Source organism: Sebastes umbrosus, chromosome 4 (assembly GCF_015220745.1).
Source record: "Sebastes umbrosus isolate fSebUmb1 chromosome 4, fSebUmb1.pri, whole genome shotgun sequence".
In the NCBI taxonomy this organism is placed as follows: domain Eukaryota; kingdom Metazoa; phylum Chordata; class Actinopteri; order Perciformes; family Sebastidae; genus Sebastes; species Sebastes umbrosus.
The window spans coordinates 12,141,858-12,162,018 of NC_051272.1; the positions used below are offsets into that span (position 1 = coordinate 12,141,858).

The following is a 20,161-nucleotide window of genomic DNA, read 5'->3' on the forward strand; positions in this document are numbered from 1 at the left end:
CTTAAAACTTGAGACGGCTCTGCACGAAGTTAGCCGCCATGTTTCTACAGTAGCCCAGAACGGACAAACCAAACACTGGCTTTTACGCATCAGGACATTTACGCTTTGGCGTCGGCCACCGTAGTTCTCCTACATGTTTGGCACACGGGAGGTTTCAGTTGGTTGCAATCTGCAACCTCACCACTAGATGCCACCAGATCCTACACACTGCACCTTTAAGACTCTAAACATGGAGTCTGGTCCGTGTCAGGACCCCTCCAACAAGGTATTTGCCCCATTTTCTAATAATATACATGTTTGATTCAACTTTAAATAATGTGTAAAATCTGGATGAATTGAAAGAGTTTCTATAGTCTGTAATATTTGTGTATATGTGCAGTCTCACATGCTGTATATACTGTATGCTTCTACCAGTTTATTTATTATATATGTGAGTTGTTGGGTCTGGCAATTTAATCTTTTTATCTTGCTTTTATTCTTTTTTGTTAGCGTTGGCCAAGTGATTGTTGGAGGAGGAGGAGGAGGAGACAGAGAGTCTGTGTGGTCCGCTGAACAAAAACAGCCATCCTCAGTTTACTGCTGCCTGCCTGCTGGACTCCTGTGTGTGGTTTTAGTCCTGGTCTGACCTGACTCCTGCTCCTGTCTGTGGTTTTAGTCCTGGTCTGACAACATGAAGCGCTGCCTCGGATTATTCCTGCTGGTTTGTTGTGGGATGCTTCATCTGGGTGAGTGGTCCAGGTCAAAGTTTCAACAGACATGAATTGATGTTAAATGTCATCAGTCTCCTTCTTCTTCTTCAGGTTCTGCACTTCGCTGCTACAACTGCTCTGATTACACGGGACGCTGTCAGAACGTGCAAGAGTGCACGTATGAAGAAGACTCCTGTTTATCTCTGAGTGAGAGAGATGAGCTCAACTACTAATACTCAGATATTTAAGCTGCTGTGTGTTGATTTATATGTGATGGAAGTATTTTTTACTAATGTAAAAGTAGTAATACCACAGTATAAAACTACTCTGTTTCAAGTAAAAGTGTCAGCATCAAAATGTACTGAAAGTATGAAAAGTAAAGTACTCATTATGCAGAATGAGCCCACTCAGTGTGTTATACATATATACTATATATATTATTGGAATATTATTATTGATGCATTTATGTAAGCAGCATTTTAATTGTGGTTGTTATGTAGAGCTAATTTAACTACTTAATTCACTGTTTTATAGTTTTATTTATGAATTTATAATATGTTTATAATACGTACAGGTTCTCAGGTCAACAAAGAATGACTTTTTCATTTTATACTTTTTACCAGTTTAACAATAAATACAAGAAGAAAATAAGATATTTTTAGTATTCCAGTATTGTAATCATGAACTTTTAGATATTCTATATACCTTCTATATCTCTATATTGACTGTCCTTTAGGCTGACTCCAGGTCAGTGTCCTCCCGGCTCCACAGGTTTCACAACTCCACATCTGGTGTTCATCGAGCTTTGTGTTGCTCAATGGACACACTGATGGCTGGGAGGGTCTCAACTCACACAACATCTGCCTTCACACATATAATCAGTCGGACGTGTTCTTGGCAGATTCTCTGGTTGTTCTTTGTACACGGAGACTCCGTCCACATGTGTGAATAAATCAGCCTGAACCAAGAATCTCCTCGTTGCCTGATTGATTTCAACTTCCTCAAGAAATCTTCCTTTCACTACACTATGCTATATTTCCCTCTGAGATGTCTGAGAGTAAAGTATTAAGACCAAGTACCTCAGCATTATAATTACGCAGAAACAGGGCCGGCTTAAGACATAGGCCAAATAGGTGGTTGCCTAGGGCGCCACCTTCTAGGGGGCACTGACTGCCCTCTAAAAAAATGCAGGTGGGCGCCCTTCCTCATTTTCTGTATTGAGGTAACAAATGAAAAAATAAATAAATAAAAATAAAATAAATTTAAAAAAATGACACTTGGCACAAATGAGGTCGTTTTGTGTCCCTGGGTTATTTTTGTCTCTTTGTGGTGGTTTCGCGTCTCTTGGCTATTTGTGTCTCTTTGTGGTTGGTTTGTGTCTCGTTGTGGTTATTTTTGTCTCTTTGTGGTTATTTGCGTCTCTTGGTCATTTTGTATCTTTGTGGTCGTTTTGCATTTATTTTATATTTATTTTAAATGTCTGTATGTATTTATTTATTTGCATTTCACCCCTTATTTATTTCCCCAAACTTATTTATTTCTCTATTCTTTTCTTTATTCATTTGTTTTTACATTTCTTTATGCACTTCTGCCTCCTTATGCAAATGAGGGGGCTGTCACTCAATGTGTGTGTTGGGGTCACAATAAATAAATACATTTCAAAATTAATAAAAATAAGTACATAAATAAATAAAACAGAAAATTAAACAAAAGAGTAAATAAATAAGGGAATTAACACAAAGATAAATAAATAAAGAAGTAAATTAAAACAGAAATATCAATTTATGTCACATTTTATCAATTAATTAATGGCTAAATTAATTTGTAATATTATTTCTGCTACATTTAATGACATTTGTTTATTTATCAAGTCATTTATTCATTTATTTTTGATTTTGGCAGCATCCGTCCTCCATAGTGTCCCAGTTGGTCTGCATACTGAGGAACACTTGATTGTTCAATGTGCTGTTAATGGACACGCCTAACATGCAATACACACAGGAAGTGTGTGGGAGCGGTTCACAGCTGGAAAACATTAAAACAAACTATGTAGAAGTGGCTCACAGCTGGAATACATAAAAACAAAACAAAACTGGAAAACAGCCCCAGGAAAAACAAATAAATAACTTTAGTTTCTTTGTAGTTTTTTTCCCTTCTTTTTGGTCGCTTTGTGTCTCTTTGTGGTTGTTTTGCGTCTCTTTGTTGTTGTTTTGTGTCTCTTTGTAGTCATTTGTGTCTCTTTCTGGTTGTTTTTGTATCTTTGTGGTTGTTTTGTGTCTCTCTGTAGTCATTTTTGCCTCTCTTGGTAATTTGTTGTCTCTTCTTGGTCATTTTGCGTCTCTTTGTGGTCGTTTTTGTCTCTTTGTGTTAATTTTGCATCTCTTTGTGGTTGTTTTACGTCTCTTTGTGGTCATTGCGTCTCTTTGTGGTCATTTTGCATCTCTTGGTTTTGCCTGTCAAAGAAATAACTTTTACATCCTTGAAGGATCTCTTTGTTTAGTTTAATCGAGTGCTGGAGGGATAGACCAACAGAATGTGTGATCATCTCCCTGGTTCCCTCCACTAACAGGAAGTGATCATCTCTCTGGTTCCCTCCACTAACAGGAAGTGATCATCTCCCTGGTTCCCTCCACTAACAGGAAGTGATCATCTCTCTGGTTTCCTCCACTAACAGGAAGTGATCATCTCCCTGGTTCCCTCCACTAACAGGAAGTGATCATCTCTCTGGTTCCCTCCACTAACAGGAAGTGATCATCTCCCTGGTTCCCTCCACTAACAGGAAGTGATCATCTCTCTGGTTTCCTCCACTAACAGGAAATGATCATCACCCTGGTTCCCTCCAAGGCCTATGGAAAGGAGGCTGGGTCACGCGTCATCAACGCGTCATATCTTAAGGGGTACAACACATGCGCAGTAAAATCCTGCCTGCACTTGCCGAAATTGAGCCAATTGCAACGCACGACCGCAGCTTCAGTTACACTGCGCTTGTGTCATACCCCATACCCAAGACCAATGTCCGCCCGTGACCCATCCTACTTACCATAGGCCTTGTCCATTAACAGGAAGTGATCATCTCCCTGGTTCCCTCCACTAACAGGAAGTGATCATCTCCCTGGTTCCCTCCACTAACACCCAATGGGATTGTTCCATTTGGTTTTAGATTATTACAGAAAATAATCTCTGTGGCAAACACACGTTTATGACACTGACATGTTTTGTTCAGTAAAATAATCTCCACTAATAAACATCACTTTATGATTTATGAAGTGTGAATCTGAATGGGGCTGAAGACACTGAATGTATTGTATATAATCCCAGTATGAAGTGTGTTACTGGGACACGCTGTCTGTTTACTAGTTCTCAGTCGCTCATCTCTCCAAGTACGTCCTCTTCAATCTGTCGTCCAATCACCTCCAGCTGCACCTTCTTCTTCTGCCCTCTCTGCTCCACTTCTCTCTCCGGCTTCTCTGATTGGGTGTACCAGGGCTCAGGGGCGGAGGTGCCATCGCAGGCCCGGCCTCCTCCTCTGCGGAAGCCCCCTCTGCCGGCTCGGACCAGCCCCCAGCCCTGCAGGTTGACGGGGTCGGAGGAGCCGCCCTCCTGGACGCCCCTGGTCTGGTCCAGCTCCTTGGCGCTGAGAGACGACATCCTGACGGGTACCGTGTTGCCGAACTTTGAGTAGTCGACGCAGTAACGGCCGTCCTCCTCCGTCATGATGGAGACGAAGCGCCTCCCCCACAGGATCTCCTCAGGAGTGTAGGAGGTCCGGGCCTGCATGGTGATCCCAGTTGTTTCCACCACACCTAAAAGAAGAGAGAAACTGATGATGGCGACCGAAATTCACTTCCTGTCTCAGTGTTTCCAGCAAATACTGAACACACGTTGGATAAAACGTTATATTATACTTTATTATATTATATTATACTATATTATATCATACTATGTTGTATTAAACTATACTATATTGTATTGTATTATATTATATTACATTACATTACATTACATTATATTATATTATACTATATTATACTATATTATATTAAACTATACTATATTATATTATATTATACTATATTATATTATATTATATTATATTATATTATATTATATTATATTAAACTATACTATATTATATTATATTACATTATATTATATTATAATATATTATATTATATTACATTATATTATATTACATCCTATTATACTATATTATATTATGTTATACTATACTATACTATACTATGTTATATTATATTACATTATATTATATTGTATCATATTACATTGTATTATATTATATTATATTATATTGTATATGACATGATAATATATCACATGATACTACATCAGAGCTCTGAGTGTTTCTGCTCTCTAGTGAACAAAATTACTTCATGCGGCCTTAAGCTTATTTTAAAATTTTCAGATGAATTTTCATCTTTTGAGTCGACACAAATATTCTGTTTGTATTTTATTCACAGTAAGTCCTGTAAAATGTGCTATTTTCATTTAAATTTGTATTTATTTGTTCATTTTCAAGGTTTTTATATGTCGACATACTGTATCTCTAGAAGAACTGTGTCAGTATGTATGTTCGTTAGCAGGAGGTCTGCGTGGTTGCTGACCTTCCAGGACGACGATGATCTCCAGGTCCTCGGAGGCCAGCGACTGGGCGGACAGCTCGTACAGGGGACTCCCTCTCTCCATGGTGTGGCTGATGATCAAAGGGGAAACCAGGAAGATGCCGTTGCTCCTCAGAGGGTTTTCCACCTGGATGTCCAGCTGGCACACCGGGATCACTTCGCCCTCTGCTGTCACCGTCCGCCGGATGACCTGGAGGGAAAACGTCCAAACAGAGCGTGAGTGTCTTTAACAACCTGACAGCTGGACGGAGACTCGCTGGTACAAAATAAGCTTTGCAGACTTTCTGATGAACGTTAAGTTTTGAGTTCTGACAGCATTCAAAGTTTTTAAAGGAATAGTTCAATATTTTGGAAAATATGCTTCCTGGTGTAGAGTTAGATGTTCAGATTGAGACACTCTCCTGTCTGTAGATAAATATGAAGCTACTGCCAGCAGACAGTTAGCAGAGCTTAGCATAAAGACTGGAAACAGGGGGAAGGTAGCCTGCATCTCTTTGTGGTCAGTTTTGTCTCTTTGTAGTTGTTTTGCATCTTTGTGTGGTTGTTTTGCGTCTCTTTGTAGTTGTTTTGTGTGTCTTTGTCATCGTTTTGTGTTTCTTTGTAGTTGTTTTGTGTGTCTTTGTCGTTGTTTTGTGTTTCTTTGTAGTTGTTTTGTGTCTCTTTGTAGTTGATTTGTTTCTATTTGCTGTCATTTTTGTATATTTGTGGTTGTTTTGCATCTCTTTGTAGTTGTTTTGCATCTTTGTGGGGTTGTTTTGCGTCTCTTTGTTGTCATTTTTGTATCTTTGTGGTCATTTTGCATCTCTTTGTAGTTGTTTTTGTCTCTTTATAGTCGTTTTGCATATCTGTGTAGTTGTTTTGTGTCTCTCTGAGGTCATTTTTGGATATTTCTGGTCATTTTGCGCCTCTTTGTAGTAATTTTGCATCTTTGTGTGGTTGTTTTGCGTCTCTTTGGAGTAATTTTTGTCTCTTTGTAGTTTTTTTTTCATCTTTGTTTGGTTGTTTTGTGTCTCTTTGTGGTAATTTTTGTCTCTTTGTGGTCGTTTTGCGTTGGACTTCAGTATTTAGTTTAACACTGGAAATGAAGAGAGGCTGTCCAAAGACAATCCACTCTAACACTCCTCTGAATGATATTAATGCTAAAGCTCACTAGACTGAATACTACAGGACATCGCAAAGAAGCCTGAGATTCCGCTGCCTTACTGATTTTGTGTAACTGTAATGTTACTGCAGTCTGCTGTGCAGCCGGAATATGAAATAAACAACAACAGATATTGGATTGGGTTTGATTGAGAGTTGCTCAAATGTTAAAAGACTCAGATCAGATCAGGAGCACAACCACACGATGAGGACGTCCCTACTTTTAACTGAGCTCTGGGACTTTCCATGAAGACATGTTAATCACTTCACTTCCAGTGTGTCGGGCGTCACCTGCAGCTGGACGGTGGCAGAGATGATCATACTCTTCCTCAGGTCTCCAACTCTGAACATGAAGGTCGGCCGGCCGTTTCGAGAAGCGATGACGGCGTTTCTGGAGAAGATAAGTGTCTCTGCTCGGCGGTTGGCCTGCGCCGTCTTCATGAACACGCAGCCGAGCATCACGGCGTTGATGATCAGCCCCAGAATATTCTGGATGATCAGCACGGTGATGGCCAGAGGACACTCCTCCGTCACCATCCTGCCTCCAAAACCGATGGTCACCTGCAGCAGACGGGACGTCAGCGTTCACACCACAACCAGAAACAACAACACCTGGATCAGTGGGACCAGCGACAGCTCTCACCTGGACTTCGATGGAGAAGAGGAAGGCCGAAGTGAAGGAGTGGATGGCGGTGACGCAGGGCACGGGGCCCGGCTCGCCGTCAGGGTCGCGGGGCTCCAGGTCTCCGTGAGCGAAGGCCACGAGCCACCAGATCATAGCGAACAGCATCCAAGAGCAGAGGAAGGCCGAGGTGAAGATGAGGAAGGAGTGCTGCCACTTCAGGTCCACCATGGTGGTGAAAACATCCATCAGGAAGCGACCCTGAAACACACCCAAGGAGAGGAAGGTGAGTAGAACTGACCACAAGGAAAGAGGGACTGGGTCTTGAACTTGTGTACACGCTGTATGTGCAGAAAGCAAATTGTCTAAAATGTACTTTTCTCGATTTTATCAGCTCAAAAGCATCTTTATATTTCAAAGATAGATGGGAATCATTCATATTATTGGAGAGTAAGCGTTGAAACAAGTTTGCTTTCATCGAGCCTGGACACAGAGAAACCACAGGATCTGTACTGATTACCTTTTTTATCATTCATATCTTTAATTAGTGTGATTGACAGTTATGCTGAATGAAATATGAAATAACTGTTTGTGTTACTGTGTTTGGGGTGATTCTTGTTTCTTTGTGGTAGATTTGCATCTCTTTGTGGTTGTTTTGCATCTCTTTGTGGTTGTTTTGCATCTCTTTGTGGTTGTTTTGCATCTCTTTGTGGTTGTTTTGCATCTCTTTGTGGTCGTTTTGCATCTCTTTGTGGTCGTTTTGTGTCTCTTGGTCATTTTTGTCTCTTTTAATTAGTAAACAAATAAATGTTTCAGATGATGTCAGGATATGAAGTCAAAGTGATGAGAGTTATAACATACTGGTTCAGGAAAGGAACAACACTTTATATATCTGTTAATGGCTGTAAATGTGTATATACTGTATATACTGTATATACTGTATGTCAATGATGGAAGACGTATTCAGATCTTTACTTAAGTAAAAGTAGTAATACTACAGTGTAGACATACTCTGTTAAAAGTAAAATTCCTGCATTCAACATCTTACTTAAGTATAAGTACAAAAGTATTAGAATCAAAATATACTTACTTCTACTTATACTATACTCATTATGGAGAATGTTCCATATCAGAATGATAACCTACTGTATATGTTGTATTATTTGATCATCGTATGTTTCTGTATGTTCTCCCTCTCCTCTACCTGCTCCCTGATGTTCTTGTGAGCCACATTGCAGGATCCGGTCTTAGTGATGAAGCGGGCTCTCTGGGATCTGGAGCGGCTGCGGTTCGGCTGGTTCTGGTCCTCCGCCAGACGGGTCAGCAGGAAACCGTCCGGCAGGAGGCCCTTCCTGGCCAACATGATGCTGCATACACACAAACATTATTATATTAATATTATATGATAATGAGTTAGGCTTGTATCTGAAGACAGAAATCCTTTTTCTCATTAGTGCAGTAAGTATTAAAACTGTCTTTGATTTCACATGGAACTCGTTTAAGGTCAAATAAGTGCATCATGTTATTAACCTGTTTTGATCTATTAAGTCAGACTGCATGTCAGCACCAGGTACTGTAGTTTAGGCCTGCATGTCCCTCTACACCAGTATTACAGGTGATATTATTGGCACTAACGCTGTTATCCAACTAGTTTTCGAGAAACTTCAGCTTCTGTCAGGAGGCCAGATGTAACGAAAGCTGCTTTTTGTAAATCATGGGGGATGAGGGGATGCCAACTCAAAATAACAAAAATCAATAAATATCAGCAGTGTAACTGTGCTGTTTATTGATTAATCCATGGTGCCGTCTGTGGCGCTGAAGTAGGAGAGTCCCGCCCTTCTGTCAGTTTCATCTTGATTTCATCTATAATATTCTCTAAACTATAGACTATAAATACTCAATTATATACTATATCTTAGCCTATAGCCACTTTCTACACTATTTTATAGAGTATATAGGCTATATAGTTATAGATATTACAGCTGCTGCTGGTAGTCCTCCTGTCTGTGGTATTTAATGTGAATTTATTTCATAAATGTTAATATATAGTATGATTTATATAATATGATTTAATATCTGACAGCGTTTCTGGTCCACGATCTGTCTTCTCAGTTGAGAGTGAGAGAACAGATTTAGATAAAAGGGTGATCATTTATTTATTTATTTTAATGAATGTCAATCCAGCAAACAGTGGAATATTTGAGCCATAATTGTAGTTTAAGGAATAATTGTCACCAAAATTGTGCTATTTTTTTTTAGCAGGATATGCCTTGAGGTATGTGTAATAGCAATATAATAGTTTATTATATTACAAATTATTATTGAAGAGACAGAATGAGGACCAAAAACGTCAAATATCATTATATAAATCATACTATATATTAACATTAATTAAATATATTCTACCAGCAGCAGTTGTATAATATCCATATCGTTGCCTCAGAATGATCAACATGGAAGGTGTTTATTATCAGATGAGCGTCACATGACGTCAGAGTAAACGCAGGTGAATAAACTCAGTAAAGTTACCTGTTCAGGAAGCAGCAGCTCCAATAAAAACCTGATTTATCTGATTTATTTACGTCGACGTGAAAAACAACAAGGACTCCATCATCCACCCATCAGGTTCTTCATCTAACCTCAGCACCAGGACCAGGGTCAAGGTAGAACCGGATACCTGGCACAGAATCCGGTCAAGACCTACAAAATAAAATGCTAACACACCCTTTTTTTTCTTCCCAAGTAGAGGACAGATGTCACATGCGAAAGCCAAATGTTCAAGCAAAAATACATAAATTAATGAAGTAAAATAATAATAATAATAATAATAATAATAATAATAATAATAATAATAAATAATAATAATAATAATAATAACTAAATGAATTGTAATGTGTCTTGCAAATGTATCTTTATTAAACATGCTAACAATTGCACTGAGTCACATTTAATTAGGCTAGTTTGTGTTGAGGATAAAATAAAATAATAATAATAATGATAATAATAATAATAATAAAAAGAAAAAAAGAAAATTATAATAAATCAAATTATAATAATAAATTACATTTTCATGTGTCTTGAAAATGTATCTTTATTAAACTTTATTAATTATACTAACAATTGCACTGTGAGTCACATTTAATCAGGCTAGTTTGTGTTTATACTGTTATTGAAGTGGAGGGTTGCCAGATCTGGTGGAATTTGTTTTCACTCCTTCTCAATGACAATTTCATTTTTTCGTAATCCAGGTGCTGCTCTGATGCGGACAGGTGAGTCAGAGTCTCTGCTGGCTTCCAGTTTAGTTTCAAGGAATTTAAATAAAAAAATAAAAATACTTTATTGTGAAATATTTGACTCGTTTCCGGTGTTATGTGATCGGATGTTTCGATCTTGACAGCTGCTCGTGCTGCAGGATGCTGAGGTTCACACTGCAGAGGCTTCCTGCCGCCCATAGAGGGCACGAGAGACCTGTTGACTTCCGGTAAACAGTGAAATAAATCAAGTTAATTATTCACAGAAAAACTGAGTTTGAGTGATATTTATTTGATAAAAAAAAAATCACCCTTTATGAATTTTAATCAATTAATTAATCAATTCATTATTTTTCACCATCAGAATATGTAATTTCCATAGAAACCAGATGTGTTTGGTGTTGAATAAAACTTTTACTATGGTATTTGTTCAGTGTGGCGGTAAGGACTCAGAAGTGTGGGACAGGTGCATTTAGATGAAACAAAATCATATAAATAATTAGTAAACAAATAAATAATGTTAATATGGTTTAGAGTAATGTGAATATGAAATAATGTCATATTATAATTGAATTAGATCATTTATCTCAGCATTGAAAACACAGTGGGACATGAAGAAAAGTGGTGTTTGGACCCATAAAATGCTTCATAATTTTTATTAAATCACAATATTTAGTAATTATTTATTTTTTATCAAGATGGGTAATAACACGGTGTATATATTTATCAAGCATTGCACTGCAAATTTAAACATAAAATTTCATTCCTGGGACTTAAAGTTTTTCTCAGTCGCTTTTGCTCATTTTCTGAAACAGTCTTAACTTTCTCTAAACTGTACATGAAATTATCACAACTGTTTGATGGGACATCACAACTCTATTGCATGTCTGCAAGACGTAGTAACTCACCTACAACACTTCATTCATGTTTCAAAACCAGTTATTGTGTCAGTAAACTGACAAAATGAAAAGTTGTTTTGTCATCGTGTGAGCCGTATACTGGTCAAAATGTTTATATGTTTTTTCACTACAACAGTCAACCCTGTAAATGTTTCTTATCCGAATCTTTTTTTTATTGTTTTTTTATTTTGCAGACATGGCAAAGGTCATCTCATCAAATGCAGAACATTACTCAGTGCCTGTGACATGAAATAAAAACAGAAAATCTGTCATCTCTATCAGTCCAAACATGTTTGTGCAATGGATTGTCAAAGTTGTATTAACAAAATTCAGAAATAAACTCTGTTTAAAAAAAAATAGTAATAAAATAATTTTAAAAAGTAAATAAAATAAAATAAAATAAGATAGGATAAGATAAAATAAAATAAAATAAAATAAAATGAGATAAAATGAGATAAAATGAGATAAAATAAAATAAAATAAAATAAAACAAAATTAGATAAGATAAAATAAAATAAAATAAAATAAAATAAAATAAAATAAAATAAAATAAGATAAGATAAGATCAAATAAAACAAAATAAAATAAAATAAAATAAAATAAAATAAAATAAAATAAAATAAAATAAAATAAAATAATACTGTAAAAACGCTCGGAGTTGCAGAAACACCGTAATATATATATATATATATATATATATATATATATGTATATTGTATATATATATATACTGTATATATATATATATATCCGCCTGTAGGTGGCGGAAAGCGCCGCCGGCGAGTCTCAGCTGCCGTTCATATACAGAAGAAGAAGAAGAAAAGCAGTTCCTCTTCCGGTCTCCACCGGATGTTTTGGTGTTTTGGAGGGAGGAACCTGAATCACCTGAAAGCGTGAAAAATGGCAAAAATGGAGAGCACATACAGAAGTAATGTGATTTAAACATATTTATTTACATATTAAAGATGATGTTTTGTGATAATGGTTTGTGAACAGACTCACAGATGTTTAATTAAACATGTATTTTGAGTCGTTGGTGTTGTGATGGAGATGCTACTGCTAGCTAATAGTGATAAAACACTGTTGTGTTTCTAGATAACGTTCCTCTTACTGGGCAGGTGACTTAGCTCATTAAACATGTAGTGACAGGGACATCAGAGGGTTTAATAACATGTTTATGTTAATGATTATTATTATAACCAGTGTTGGAGGAAGTACTCAGATCCTTTACTTCAAGGCAAGGCAGCTTTATTTGTAGAGCACATTTCAGCAACAGGGCAATTCAAAGTGCTTTACATAAACATTCAAGAACATTGCTACAAAGTGCAAAAGAACATTAAGACATAATTAAAACAGTTATAAAAACATTAAAGATTAGAAAATAAAAACAAGCTAAAAATAAAAGCTAGGATAGAAGCTAAAATAGAGTATAACAAACAAGAGTAAAAGCTCTAGTGCAGTATAAGATCATTATCTGGTTTAATAAAAGGCAGCAGCAAACAGGAAACTGTTAAGCTTTGATCTAAAAGAACTCAGAGTTGGAGTTGGTCCTGCAGGTTTCTGGGAGCTTGTTCCAGATATTTGGTGCATAAAAACTGAATGCTGCTTCTGCATGATTAGTTCTGACTCTGGGGACACTAAGCAGACCTGATCCAGATGACCTGAGAGGTCTGGATGGTTCATAACATAGCAGAAGATCAGAAATGTATTTTGGCCCTAAACCATTTAGTGCTTTGTAAACCAGCAGGAGTATTTTGAAATCAATTCCCTGAGAGACAGGGAGCCAGTGTAGAGACCTCAGAACTGGACTGATATGATCCACTTTCTTGGTCTAGTGAGGACTCTAGCAGCAGCAGGTTCTGAATCAGCTGCAGCTGTCTGATCCATTTTTTAGGAAGACCAGTAAAGTAACGGACTAATATCAAACAATATAAAACTGGGAGGCTTATGTTTAAAGTTTACAGCAGAGATTTTACTATTTACACTGACTCAGGATGTTTTATTCTACCAGGCTGTATTAGAGAGCATATTCAGGTAGGGCTGCACGATTATGGCGACAACATATTTTACTGCACTTTCACATTAAAATAAACAGAGCACTGTTTTCACCTCTATGCTGTGCTACATTCCTGTTAATGTACATTTAGGGCTGCACAATGTTGGAAAAAACTCACATTGCAATATATCTTTTCTGCTATATTTATTCCAATATGAAAAAAATACAGGAATATTCACCCTACCCTCTTGTTAGCTACATTTTAAAGTTAAATGCTTCAATGTGGTGCACTTTGAGAGCACAATTTGGAGGCAATTTCTGTTGAAAAAGGACTCAAAAACAAGAGAGCATCTTTCAGAGTTTTAATACACACTTGCAAGTGGGCACAACCATCAACATAGAATGTTCAGGGCTGAGAGCACTGAGTCTCTCAGTTTAGCGACATTTATAACCTTGCATGAATGCTCACAGTCGTATATCTCACATTGTCCTCTCTGTCTGACACTTCTGTCCATTTAAGGTAGATATCTCAGGCGATCATGTTTATTTAATTGTGGAAAGCCAAAATTGTGAACGTTATTAATATTCAATTAATTGTGCAGCCCTATATTCAGGTAACGTTATGGGATGTCAGCATGGCATGGTAATCTCTCTGTAACGCCACAGAAAAATCTCATTCTTGCTCGTCTGGTACAGACTACCATGAAGGTCATGGGGAGGAATGAACTCCAGTCCCTCCAGTCAATATATGAGTTGTTCTCTCTAGCAGCACAGAGAATATTGTTTTTTATTTTTCCACACCGATTATGAGCTCTTACCCTCTGATAGACGATATCTGGGGAATGAAACTAGCACCTGCCACCTGCCAAATACAGGCTAAATGTTGGCTGTGGCAGGTTAAAATTTCAGGTCACCTGCCACCATGACAGATATGTTTTCCTTATATTAAATATTATTTTTTAAAAAGCAATTCCTTAATTAAAAATAGTCAGAAAATATAGAATATCGCAATATTATGTTTTATGATACTGTATCAATTCTCAAAACCTTGTATTGATTTCTAATTAATAGGAGAAATAGACCAGAGATAAGACACAACAACAACAACAACAACAACAACAATAGCATGAGAAACAATCAGACACATCTCTAAAATGTTCAAAATGAAAAGTTTAAATTCATCCAATGGGATTAACTTTCAGGTTTTAATGTTCAGTGTTCACTGGTGGGGTCTTAAATTAGAGAAGACAGCTTTAGTAGGAGACATTCATCAACTCAAATGTGTTTCATACACAGTGATACAGTACACAGTTATGATATTTATGTCCTGTAATGAAACGCAGGGCACAGTGGTAAACTAAAAGGATGAGCAGGGAGAGGACAGACGTGATGTTTGATCACACAGTGGTTTTCCTCAAAGTCTTCAAGAGAAAAACAGGTTTTATTCTGATATAAGAAATTATCTTTATGATGAGAGTGTTGCTTTAGTTACAGATACTGAAGTCCTCTTTGACTTTCAGTAGGAAACAGATGACTCTAAAGACGAGGCAGCTAAATGTAATAATAATAATAACAAATCTGAATGACAGATGTCAGGCTGATGATAAATGTGTTTCCATAGTGACAGACAGAGACATCAAACTGATGATACAGCTTCGTGCCGCCAACGCCAACATCTTCACGGGAAGGAAGAACTCAGCCATGAGAGGCTGGAGGTCAGTCTGGTCTGGGTCCAGACTACATTCAGATCCTGTATCTGTGTGATCCACATCACTGATGATGGACTCTCTGCTCTGCTGCAGGGCCATAAGGAAAGAGATGGGCATCCAGGGGATGTTGTCAGCACAGCAGCTGAAGAAGAAGTGGGACAACCTGAAAGATAAGTACCGGGTCAGTCCAACTGTTCTTGTTGTGTTTACATTCACTGTTTCTCAGTGTGTTTCCTCGAGGTCTCAGACTCACATAGATTTAGTGTGTAGTCTGGATTTGGGACTACCGTCTTCTTGGTATCTTGGCTGAATCAAAATGTGCACCTCAGTGATACGCATTGTGACGTGTTCACCGTCATCACATCAAGACTGTGAGGAGGCTGAGCTGCAGAGGGATAACATGTGATGGGAGGCGGACTTAAAGGGATAGTTCATTATTATTATTATTATATATACATTATAAACGTGGACAAATTATAAGAAAATATAAACTAGAATGGCACTCTGAGAGCACAGACCTCCGCCCCCCGTTCAGCTTGCGCCATCATCCACGTGTATTTTTGTTTATGATAAGATCAGCTGTACGCAGCGGAGCATCGTAAAACACTTTATTCAAACTGGACAGAAACCAAGTGAAACGCATCTTAAACCGTCGTCGTCACTTTTTCCAACAATCACCAAGTGTGCTTTGGTCAAACTCAACTGTAATTTCACCAAGTTTAATGTGAAAAACGTTGAATCTACAGTTGTCGCCCCCCTCCCATCCCCCAGTTACACTGTGCATGTGTTATACCAAGAGGTCCTAATGTTGTGGCTGATTGGAATCCAAAAAAAATCCTGAATCCGGACCATGATCTGGATCGCCACCAAAATGTAATAGATGGTTCATTGTACCATACCCCACCCCTCCATAAAATTTCATTCAAATCCATTGCGGACTTTTGGAGTAAACCTCCAAACGGACAAACAAACAAACCAACGCCGGTGGAAACATAACCTCCTTCCTAGGCCTTCGGTCTTGGCGGAGGTAATAAGAAATATGTAAAACAATAGTGCAAATGATAAATAAATACGAATATTTGTCATGTTAATGTTGTATTAAGTCAGTATTGCACAGTTGACGCATAATAAATTGGTTTTCTTCATGTTTTAATGACGCCTTACTGCCACCTGCAGTCAGCAAGAACATGTTTCACACTACCTTCATGCTTGTGTACGGGGAACCGTTCATCAAACCATCGCTCCATAGTGCCACTCTCAGTTTTTATGGTCTATATTTTTTAACCTCTATGTTTCATGTTCTATGAGCTGCTGTTGTCAGTTTAAATAAAGTTATATAAACTAATGAAACTCCACAAGGTTCCTTTAGATTCTCACGTCCTTTTCCTGTGTAGGCGCTGAAGAACCCTCCACTGGGCATGGAGACCCTGGCCCAGACCAGCTCGTGGCGCTGGTTCCACCTGATGGACGAGGCCATGAGTGGCCGCCTGGCTGGGACCGCCGCCATCGTCCAGCCGTCCCCTCTGAGCGAGGACGAGGAGGCCTACGCAGCCCTGCCTACGCTCATTCTTCCAAAAACAGAAGCAGTTTTTTCTGATCTGAGTGTAGTTGAAACAGGAAGTCTGGAGGGCGTCGAGATGCTCGGGGATGTCCTGGAGCTCAGTGGGATGGAAGCATGCGGGAGCGTCGAGGCGATGAGCAGAACACAATCACCCGCTGAGGCTGTTGACGGAGATCAAATGAGAAGAAGCCCTGAGTGCGAGACGCAACCTGTGATGATCAAAAACCAGACTGCCGTATTGTACTCCAAATTACTGTCTGCCTGCACCTTCCAGACCAGCAGGACGCCTTCCTCCTACAGACCCACAATCAGGGAGGACGCCGGCAGGGGGGACGCCATCAGGGAGGATGCCTTCAGGGAGGACGCCGTCAGGGAGGACGCCGAGGACGACGGGAAGCTGGTTGAGCTGCAGAGAGAGTGGCGGGCTCTGGAGAGAGAGCAGGCTGAGTTCGACAGAGAGCTCATAGCTTTAGAAAGAGACCGAGAGATGCTGAACAGAGACATGGCCACACTGGAGAGAGGCAGAGTGGTTCTAGAGAGAGACAGAGCGGCTGTAGAACGAGACAGAGCGGCTGTGGAGAGAGACCGAGTGGTCCTGGATCGTGACCGAGCCTTTCTAGACAGAGACCGGGCGTTTTTAGACAGAGACCGGGTGTTTCTAGAGAGAGCCAGAGAGGATTTAGAGAGAGAGAGAGCGCTGTTGAGGAGAGAGAGGGCCGTCCTGGAGAGGGAGGGGGCGGCGGCGGTGGACGGACATCAGGTCGAGATGACCACAGAGAAGGAGGTCGTGCTCCAGACCAGGTTCTACCAGAGTCTGATGGCTGCAGATCTGGATCTAGAGCAGCTGGAGACCAGACAGAGACTGCTGTCTTTGTTCCAGAGGCTGGTTGAGAAGCTGTGAGCAGAGGATGTATTGATTACATGTCACAGATTTTCTGATTCTGTTTCCAGCCGCTGCTCATGTGTTAATAAAGACTCTGATTGGTGCACCAACTTCCATTTAAGACCTCTTTACTTTCCTCCGTGTGATTCTGCAGGGCCGGCTCTAGCTCATGAAATTTGGATTTGGAGGGTTAAGCTGGGGACACACCAACCCGACATCAGAGAACTAGCGGCGACGAAGGCCGACTGTTGAGTCACCTCACGATACCTTTGTTTTGGCCGACAAGTTGCACTTGATCACATCACAAAGATAACAGTCGACAGCCGGTTAGCACGTACGTTCTGTGCCTTCGTGAGTGGAAATAACTCTCCACACCAGCAGGTGGAGGTAGTCTGTATTCATCATTGAAAAAATGAAACAGGAAGAGCGAGGACGGCGGATATACAAGCCGTTGTTATGATGCGTACATGAAACAAAGGGAGTCTGCCGACCATTTTCACACCACTCTCACTCACCACTTAGCTTCATTCCCGATGTTCATGTTGCTATGAAAATATCCGTGTGTTGGACAAAGCCGATGGAAAGGAGGCTGGGTCACACGTCATCAACGCGTCATATCTTTGGGGGTATAACACATGCGCAGTAAAATCTGGCCTGCACTCGCCGAAATTGAGCCAATCGCAACGCACGGCCGCAGCTTCAGTTACACTGCGCATGTGTCATACCCCATTCCCCAAGACCCATGTCCGCCCATGACCCAGCCTCCTCTCCATAGGCCTTGGTGTTGGAATGCTCAGATGAGATGAAGATAAAAAAATAAGAAGAGTCTTCTGTGTTTATCCAAGTGTGCTATTATAACTGTGTAACAAATGGTATCAACCCAAAAATTGCTGCAACAACTTATGAGACATAATAGAGCATGGGGATGACCATCATATACTTCTATCATCATGTTCTAAGAACCCTATACACTTTCACTATTTATTTTAATTAATTCATTAATGTTTATTTCTTATTAATGACTAGAACAACTTGACACACAGTGCTGAGCTTTATCTCAAATTAATCTTCCAGTTCCCAGCTTTCAGATGATGTACACCACTTCTATGTGACATCTACTGTTGATCTGCTATCTCTCCCTAAAGACCCCCTGCACCCCCCTAAAGACTAAAGACTAAAACAGGTCTATCGTGGGTCTCAGAGGGTTAACCCTTGTGAAATGATTCTGTTGTTTGTAGGATTATTTACCCCCTTCCCTTTTTTAACAGTTTTTATTATGGAATATTTGTTTTTTATCTATGGTTTTATTTTGTAATCAGTGCTGTAATTCAAATGATTCTACTGATGAATAAATAGACTGATTCATTTATAAGTCAACCAACAGAAAACTATGGTTATAATTTATTTATTTTTTAAGCAAAAATATCCTCTAGTTTTTTCTTGTTCAATTGAAGAATTTTTTTTTTTTCTTTGTATTATATCACAGAAAACTGAACAACTTTGAGTTTTGGACTGTTGGTCAGACAAAACAAGATGTCACCTTGAGTTTGATTGCTAAGACTTAAGCATGGCACAACATGAAAGCATGAAAGCAACGCCCCCGCATTTGCATAATGAAGCAAAAATGCATGAAGAAATTTAAAACAAATGTATGAATAAATGTATAAAGAAAAAAATACAGAGACAAATAAGTTTGGGGAAATAAATAGGGGTTAAAATGCAAAGGGAAAAATCATGCATACATAAATAATTAAAGAAATAAATGCTTAAACATATAAATAAATACATACATATAATGAAGAATAAATATAAAATAAATAAAAACAATAAATGCATAGATAAATAAAAATGGGTGAAATGCTAAGGGCAAATCATGCATATATAAATAAATGCTTAAACACGTAAATAAATACATGTATTTAAAAATAAATATAAATAAATAAATGCAAAAATTAATTAATTAATTAAAAAATTCATAATAAAAATAAACACATAAATAAATATTCTCTAGTTTTTAACAGGTCTATTGTGGGTCTCAGAGGGTTAATTAATTGTTATTATATTAACTAAAATCGTGTTTCAATAATCACTCTTAGTGTTTTAAGCATTCAGGGGGAAAAAAACTAAAAAAAAATTTTATTATTATCATACACCTTAAAGGGACTGTTTGTAACTTTTTAAGCGTATAAATGTACCGGGCGGGACACATGCGCGCTCTCGCATAACGCTCTCGTGTGTGGCTGGAGTCTCTGCTCCTCTGCCAGCTCGCCTTCACTAACACACCGCGCGCGTCCTCGCTGTCTCGCTCCACCTCTAGACGTGAACATGCGTTCACTCCACACTGCAGAAGAGTTAATTTAGCTCTGAGAATATCTAGTGAATGTACAGTGGACGTTTGTGCAGAAATAAATGCTGCAGCTCCTCCAGACCAACAGAGGTTTCCCGTGTCTTGTGAAGTGACGGGGCTCCGCAGAGAGAAACGTTATCGTCTCCGACCGGGTGTCGGTGTCTCCCTCCGGCCGCGGTCAGGAGGCTGAAGCAGGAAAAGCCAACATTAGGATCAGCAGTGATTCATGGAGAGACCTTCGTCTGGTCAGCTAACATTACTGCCAAGCAGCTGAAATATAGAGTGATATTGTGGTTTTAGCTGACGTGTGTCGCCTCACTGCTTTGAGCGATGCTCGTTCATGTCTGTTTAGAGCGAGTACAAGCGCGACGCTGACTTTAGTTGACTTAACGGCCACAGGTGTCGCTGTCAACAAGCATTTCTG

General features: G+C 39.0%; 2 protein-coding genes and 2 long non-coding RNA genes across 4 annotated transcripts; 2 read left to right on the forward strand and 2 right to left on the reverse strand.

Moving 5' to 3' along the window:
• The first annotated feature begins 582 nt into the window (after positions 1–582).
• Positions 583–1,659, forward strand: LOC119487269. Its single transcript, XR_005206675.1, has 2 exons — positions 583–725; positions 801–1,659. It is a non-coding gene; the product is annotated as an uncharacterized LOC119487269 (long non-coding RNA).
• A 2,146-nt stretch (positions 1,660–3,805) lies between these two features.
• On the reverse strand, positions 3,806–20,118 carry LOC119487270. Its single transcript, XR_005206676.1, has 3 exons — positions 20,108–20,118; positions 18,559–18,564; positions 3,806–3,963 (listed from the first exon to the last, which is right to left on the reverse strand). It is a non-coding gene; the product is annotated as an uncharacterized LOC119487270 (long non-coding RNA).
• kcnj11l (potassium inwardly rectifying channel subfamily J member 11, like) lies at positions 3,959–9,757 on the reverse strand. The gene is made up of 6 exons (XM_037767987.1): positions 9,621–9,757; positions 8,296–8,458; positions 7,113–7,352; positions 6,761–7,030; positions 5,312–5,519; positions 3,959–4,492 (listed from the first exon to the last, which is right to left on the reverse strand). Exons 2-6 carry the CDS (start codon positions 8,452–8,454, stop codon positions 4,050–4,052), a joined length of 1,320 nt encoding a protein of 439 aa, XP_037623915.1. The 5' UTR covers positions 8,455–8,458; positions 9,621–9,757; the 3' UTR covers positions 3,959–4,049.
• On the forward strand, positions 12,028–17,504 carry LOC119487266. The gene is made up of 4 exons (XM_037767991.1): positions 12,028–12,169; positions 14,859–14,952; positions 15,040–15,127; positions 16,341–17,504. Exons 1-4 carry the CDS (start codon positions 12,142–12,144, stop codon positions 17,406–17,408), a joined length of 1,278 nt encoding a protein of 425 aa, XP_037623919.1. The 5' UTR covers positions 12,028–12,141; the 3' UTR covers positions 17,409–17,504.
• Positions 20,119–20,161: the final 43 nt, after the last annotated feature.

Coding starts and splice junctions, on each gene's coding strand:
- kcnj11l (XM_037767987.1), bottom strand. CDS start 8,454: ATGTTGGCCAGGAAGGGCCTCCTGCCGGACGGTTTCCTGCTGACCCGT. Junction 7,031..7,112: donor TCTTCTCCATCGAAGTCCAG/GTGAGAGCTGTC, acceptor CGTCTGCTGCAG/GTGACCATCGGTTTTGGAGG. Junction 5,520..6,760: donor CTGCCACCGTCCAGCTGCAG/GTGACGCCCGAC, acceptor TTTTCCCTCCAG/GTCATCCGGCGGACGGTGAC.
- LOC119487266 (XM_037767991.1), top strand. CDS start 12,142: ATGGCAAAAATGGAGAGCACATACAGAA. Junction 14,953..15,039: donor TCAGCCATGAGAGGCTGGAG/GTCAGTCTGGTC, acceptor GCTCTGCTGCAG/GGCCATAAGGAAAGAGATGG. Junction 15,128..16,340: donor ACCTGAAAGATAAGTACCGG/GTCAGTCCAACT, acceptor TTTCCTGTGTAG/GCGCTGAAGAACCCTCCACT.